Consider the following 6,871-nt stretch of genomic DNA (forward strand, 5'->3'; position numbering starts at 1 on the left):
CATAAGACATTCTATATAAGTTGTTATGTCTTGAGAGGTAAACACATTTAAGAATTTCATGTAATAGATAATCCTGGATTCAAGCTGTCAGATAATCTCTCGACTTGTAATCATTAATTAATAATATCAATTTTCATAGTTGAAAGCATGAGTCAATTGAAGCTAGACCACTAAGGAATACCTGGAAGCACTGGACGACCGTTTCTTCATTTTATTTCATGAACTGTTAGATATTTTAATCTACTGAAAGGTAGTGAAAGAACAAGAAACTACTCTGGAGGACAACTGGAAGGGGATAAAAGAAGCCCTAACTTCAACGTGTCAGGAGGTTCTTGGTCCTAAGAAGCATCATCACAAGGAATGGATCTCTATGGGAACCCTGGACAAGATTCAAGAAAGGAAGAACAAGAAACTGGCAATTAACAACAGCCGAACACGAGCAGAGAAAGTCAAAGCACAAGCAGACTACGCAGAAGCAAACAGGGAAGTGAAGAAGAGCATGAAAGCCGACAAGCAGAAATACATGGGAGAACTAGCAACGACGGCGGAAAAAGCTGCAAGAGAAGGGGACATGAGACAACTATACGACACAACGAAGAAATTGGCAGGAAGATATAGCAAACCAGAGAGACCAGTCAAGGACAAAGAGGGAAAGACAATCACTGAGATTCAAGAACAGAGGAAAAGATGGCAGAATACTTCGAGGGACTGTTGAATAGACCAGCCCCATTGAACCCATCGAACATCGAAGTAGCCCACAGGCTGTCCACTATCCCCTTTTTTGTTTAACTTCATTATAGACCTGTTGCTGGAAATAACACTCTCGTCGACTAATTTTACAGGAATTGATCTCCTACCAGGGGGACCACTAAGCGACTTAGAATACGCAGATGACATAGTCCTGTTTGGTGAAGACGTGACAAAATGCAGAGTCTTCTGTTGGAACTCAGTAATAATGCCAGGATGTTTGGGATGCGTTTCTCCCCATCAAAATGTAAATTGTTACTCCAGGACTGGCCTGAGTCAACACCCGAACTAAGGATAGGGAGTGAAGTAGTCGAACGCGTGGACAACTTCACTTATCTTGGAAGTCTGATCAGCCCTAATGGGTTGGTGTCTGACGAAATCTCAGCACGGATTCAAAAAGCTCGTTTGGCTTTTGCCAACTTACGTCACCTATGGCGAAGACGAGATATCCGTCTATCAATTAAGGGACGAGTATACTGCGCATCAGTTCGCTCTGTTCTACTTTACGGATGTGAAACATGGCCATTAAGAGTAGAAGATACTCGTAGGTTACTAGTATTTGACCACAGATGTCTTAGAAATATTGCTCGCATCTGCTGGGATCACCAGGTAAGTAATAATGAGGTTAGACGCAGGGTATTAGGGGACGATGGTAAATCAGTTGATGAGGTCATGAGTCTTCATCGACTGAGATGGTTGGGCCATGTGTTACGTATGCCTGAACACCGATTACCACGACGCGCTATGATGACTAGTATTGGGGATAGTTGGAAGAGAGTTAGGGGCGGCCAAACCAAAACATGGCATCAGTGTTTGAAGTCACTAACTTCTAGCCTGAGCCATGTTGGCAGATGCAGACTACCTGGTTGGGGTCCGCGTGACTATCGTAACCAATGGTTGGAGACTCTGGGTGACATGGCTCAGAATCGATCACAATGGCGTAGGTGTATACACTCTTTATCTTCCCTTAAACTATGAGATTAAAATTGCTTCATATCTCTCTTCCTTCCTGTACTATATCCTTACATACAACCTATCTTTATATACTACCACCACTAAATTAATTACTTCTATGAATCCGGTGTTCATCTTGTTGTGCTAACGAGGTATAGCAACTTGGACCGATGCATATATGTGCCTGGTCCTACGTTGTAGCTGACTGACTGACTTGTGACTACTGAATAAATAGAAAAAAAATCTAGTTTTTCTTTCGAAATTGACATTTAAAGAGAACACATTTTCACAACATCATTTCATATTGAACTGTTCTTAATTATTATGTAAATGCCACAATATGACTTTATTCTATGTGTATACTCTTCTTTTTCTTTACACACATATCATACATTTTGTTCGACTTTATTTTTCTAATAAATCAAAACTGTCAATAAATTAGGTAAGCGGGTTTTTTTCGGTCTTCATTCGTTCTATATATATATATATATATATATATATATATATATATATATATATATATATATATATATATATATACTGGATATCATTGTTTGTCTTTACTTTCTATTCAGTTAAGAGATACGAATTAAGACAACATTATTTCTTTTTATTATTGATTTGGGATTTTATTTAAATTACTTCTACTACTACTACTACTACTACTACTAATAATAATAATAATAATAATACCATTATGCAATACATGATTTATTCATGTATCTATATATACGCATATTTCAAAATTGTAAACAGTTACTTTGCTTAGTTTGTTTATTTTTCGCTCATTTTTTATTTACGGTTAGAGATTTTTAGATGAATTAGATTTTTCGGCTAACAAAGTTGTTTTACGCATAAGGATTATTCGATAATTTTCTTATATACATGTATACATCTGTTTGTGTTAGTCCTTGCTCTATACACAAATATATATATATATATATATATATATATATATATATATATATATATATATATATATGGTTAGTGTTGACGCTATACCTCCTCGTGTTTATTCGTCATTTTCACTATTTTCTTCATCATTGTCGTCATTGCTGTTCTCATCATCATCATCATCATAATCATATGTGTATTATAACGGAACTTTTGTTTAGTTAGTCGAGTGTAAGAAAATCCTTCGGATTTCAACTTCATGTTGTCAATTAATTTGTGAATATTTTCCTGTACAAGTTTGTTTGCTCACATGTTTGTTTGTAGTCATATTACACTATTAAACTATTTATATATTTCCAGTTTTGCACATATACTCCTATACGTGCATATATATCCATGTATCTACTTATATATGTAAACACCTTTATACTCATAAATATATCGTCCGGCGCTGGTGTCTATTTGCTATGGATTCATATTCAATTCATTTCAATTGGTCAAAGCACTTATATACTCACATATAATATATATATCTATATCTACATATATTTCGACTGTTGATCATTCGTGGTGTTGCTAATACTTTTGCTAGGCAAGTTTAATTGTTTTAATCAATTTTTTTGTTATAGATTGTTGTAACTTAATTAATCTTTTTTTTCAATGCATGCGTTTATTTGGTGATATTTTATTTGCTATACAAAATATATTTTGTGTGTTTGTGTTCACTTATTATAATTATGCAAATAGTAGCACTTTGTTTTCTATGCGTACATGTGAGTGATTGAGTGCGTGGAGTATTTAAGTAGCGCTATCTAAATTTTTATTGACAAAAATTATAATTTGAGCGTTTGTTTATTTACCAAAGCTCTGTAGACTGTTTGCTTTATTTTTTATCGATAATGCTAATTGATAGGTCAATGAGCCTACACAGATAGAATGTTTTCTTCTCTTTTATGAAGTTGAAGGGATCTAATTTGAATATTTTGTTAGATCATCAGTGAGTTAAAAAGCGATTGAAAATCAGAGCAGAAATTAATAGGTAGTTTGCTCTATACTAGTTTTCCAAATCTCTATAGATTACATATCTCGGATTCAGACCTCAAAGGTTTGAGTTGTAACCCTCCTTCTCCACACTATGGTGACTTTCAATCATCGATATAGACTCATTTCAAGTACTTAGATGAGCTGAATAAATCAAATTAACTGGACTCCTAAAAAAATATAGACTTGAACAAAGCCCCGTGTTATGTCTTTTGCCCTTGTTAATTATCACATGGCAAAATCGCCAATCATAATATAGACTTACATGACCTTATTCTTGTGCTTAAACCAGTGACACGTCAAACTGTTACGACTGGTCGGTCGCTGATTGTTATGTCCGAATCTCTTATCACTTACACTTGTAAAGTGATGAACCACTGTAATTCCCACGACGCAACAGTGAGAACACCCGGATTGGTACAAGTGAAGATTTATTAACCCTTTGAGGTTATTAAATCGACAACCTCAGTCAAAAATAAACTCATTTATATATTGATTCATACATACGTTTTGATTAATAATTAGAATAAAATCACATATGTAAAAAATACTTACAATTATAACAAACCGTATGCTGAATATAGTTCATGTTAACTTAATACAATAATATCGTATGTTAAACAGAATAAAATATCATACTGGAAAACAAAACCGAATACTACTCTGGGTAATCATCACGTTGAATTAGAACGGAATCAATGTTGAACAAAAATCATAATGAGTAAATCAATTTAATTTTGACTTTTCATCCCGTCATATCACAAACAGAACTAGCAACCTTATGTCAAATCTGAATCCTTATTTGTCCTTCTCGCCTAGCCCTGCCCGTTGAGTCCAGAAAGCAAACTCAGCCTCCACTGTATGAATCGTATATTTTAGACATACGCAGTTTATGTACAAGCAAACCAGTCGTCATCACACCATAAAATATAAAATAGTTATTATAAAAGATCAGTCCAAAAGCGGCTATGAGTGTGAGAGACCGTAACTTATTGGCTGAGAATAACTTAAAATTAGTAAATCGTATTGAAGTAGCCAGTATGTCAAATGAACGTTTATGATAAAAGAAATATGAGTGTACATATAAACTAGTTACTTAATAGTTACGCAATAGGAATATATGTCATAATGGTCCATAAATCATTCCTAGCAGTTACCACTCATTTATTCTTCGTTCGGATGTAACACCCCGTGTTAATATTTATACCTATTTGACTAATCACATCAAATATACATTTTATGTTCAGTGCATGCGCTAATTGAGTTACATCAAATTTTCATGAAACTTGAGATAAACTAGAACTGTTCAGGATGATAATATTTTAAGGAAAGCAACCATCTTCAAATTAATCAGGCATTTTAGTGTTAGCTATCGAAACTACAAGAATGATAGAAAACAAAGACAATTGTTCTCAATGAAAACATCGAAAACATGTGGTCCCATGTTGTTCGTGATCGTAGATTCATCATCCAGAAGATTGTTAGTATACCAGATTGGAGAAAGTCTGTGTACACAGTTCTAGTAGGACTTGAAGTGATGAGATGATAGTTGAAGAGTCTGAGTTCTGAGGATTCGGAGAGATTTTTCGAAAAATGAAAGTAAAGATGTGACATGTGTACTGGCACAAATAAGGAATATTCCGATCGGGATAAATATTTATGTCCTAAACTTTTCCAATCATTGATTCTAATTGTCTCAAACATCTCAGTCGACGGTGGTTCACAGTCTCATCAGCTAATTTACGTATCTTACATCTATAGATGAAATCTAATACTTAAAATTTAGTTTTGTTTTTAGTCTTGTTAATGATCTACCACCTTCCTATTAGTGTCATTTTTAATATATTATGGTGAACTGAATTCTGATGTACATCAAGCCAATATGTACTTCATATCATCAATAGTTTGGTGAAAGGAATTGAATCCTTAGACTACATATGAATCAAATACTATTTGGAGTTGCTTTTTCTCCAAAACTCTACAGTCATTGATTTAATAAGTATTGGAAATTAATTATAAATTCATTGTCAACATTTCATTTCTACGTATTTTAATTATCCAGCTTTGTTTTCGGCACATATTAAAAACTTCAGTTCATCTTGTCGATTTACAGGCCTGTCTGTATTCTTTTTAACTCATTAACTTAGTAGATCTCTTTATATTTCTGTCTATTGTTAATTTCCTGACTTTTTCTTCTTTTTTCAGTCTCCATTGATGTGGAATCAGATTTATCTCATGATACAGAAAGGCAAATTTTCATTAAACAGCACAAACAGTTATTCAGTGATTCATTATCTCATCCTTACTGTGAGAAATTGACTGACAATGTACAGTCGATTGTAAATAAATCATTCGTTGATAAAGCAGATAATGAACAAGCTCCAGATGATCATTCTTATGAATCATGTGAACAAGAAATTTGTTCACATCACTATCAAAGATGTGGTGAACTTGAAGCTACATGGGGTAAAAGTGCAGATCAAGATGTTCCATCTTGTGATACTAGTGGATTTCATGTAGATAAAACACATGAAAAACAAGTTTGTAAAACCGTATTAGATGGATCAAATGAAGAGAAGATTTGTGCGCATCACTATCAAAGATGTGGTGAACTTGAAGCTACATGGGGTAAAGGTGCTGATAGTGATATACCATTTGGTAGTACTACTAGCAAATTAAAAACTAGTGAAAAAGATGAAGAAATGTTGCCAATTGCACAGGGTATTGTACCGTCTGAGCAGTCAACGTACACACGTCAGTTGTCTGACGAAACCGAAACTACATCAAGTAAATCTAAACCAGCAAATACATTTTCGATTGAAGATGCAATGCAGCAATCATCATCATCATCGTCACAAGAGAAATTAACAAAAACAATCATTTCAAAACACACAAAATCAGATAAAGGTGAAATAAAATAGAAATTACCTTCTGTATGTGTGTGTATTACACCGAAGTACAGTTATGCGAAGAACTCGTGTAGACTGTATGAGTACACTCGTTGAGCTTATGCGTTTGTTTGTTTTTCCGTTGTGTGTTTTTTTTCATTTAAATGACTTTATTCTTTCTAGGCCTAATTAAGAATTCAATTACTTTCTTTTACTGTTGTTTGGTTGACAGCTTGCTAAACTGCACGAGATGATGATGATGATGATACACTTACTGATCTTGATCTGTGGCATGGAAAGTGAAACTTTAATAAGCATATATATATATATATATATATATATATATA

The 6,871-nt window shown here is 34.0% G+C and overlaps 1 protein-coding gene across 1 annotated transcript in view; it reads left to right on the top strand.

Moving 5' to 3' along the window:
• Positions 1 to 6,338: 6,338 nt before the first annotated feature.
• Positions 6,339 to 6,871, top strand: part of Smp_198660 (hypothetical protein) — a gene marked incomplete at both ends in the record, with an annotated part of 4,823 nt that continues 4,290 nt past the window's right edge. Inside the window, one exon of the mRNA XM_018800082.1 lies at positions 6,339 to 6,543. Within this exon, the coding sequence (XP_018653931.1) occupies positions 6,339 to 6,543 (205 nt within the window). The remainder of the gene's footprint in view (positions 6,544 to 6,871) is intronic.

The sequence above is a fragment of the Schistosoma mansoni genome, chromosome W (genome assembly GCF_000237925.1).
Source record: "Schistosoma mansoni strain Puerto Rico chromosome W, complete genome".
NCBI classification, from domain to species: domain Eukaryota; kingdom Metazoa; phylum Platyhelminthes; class Trematoda; order Strigeidida; family Schistosomatidae; genus Schistosoma; species Schistosoma mansoni.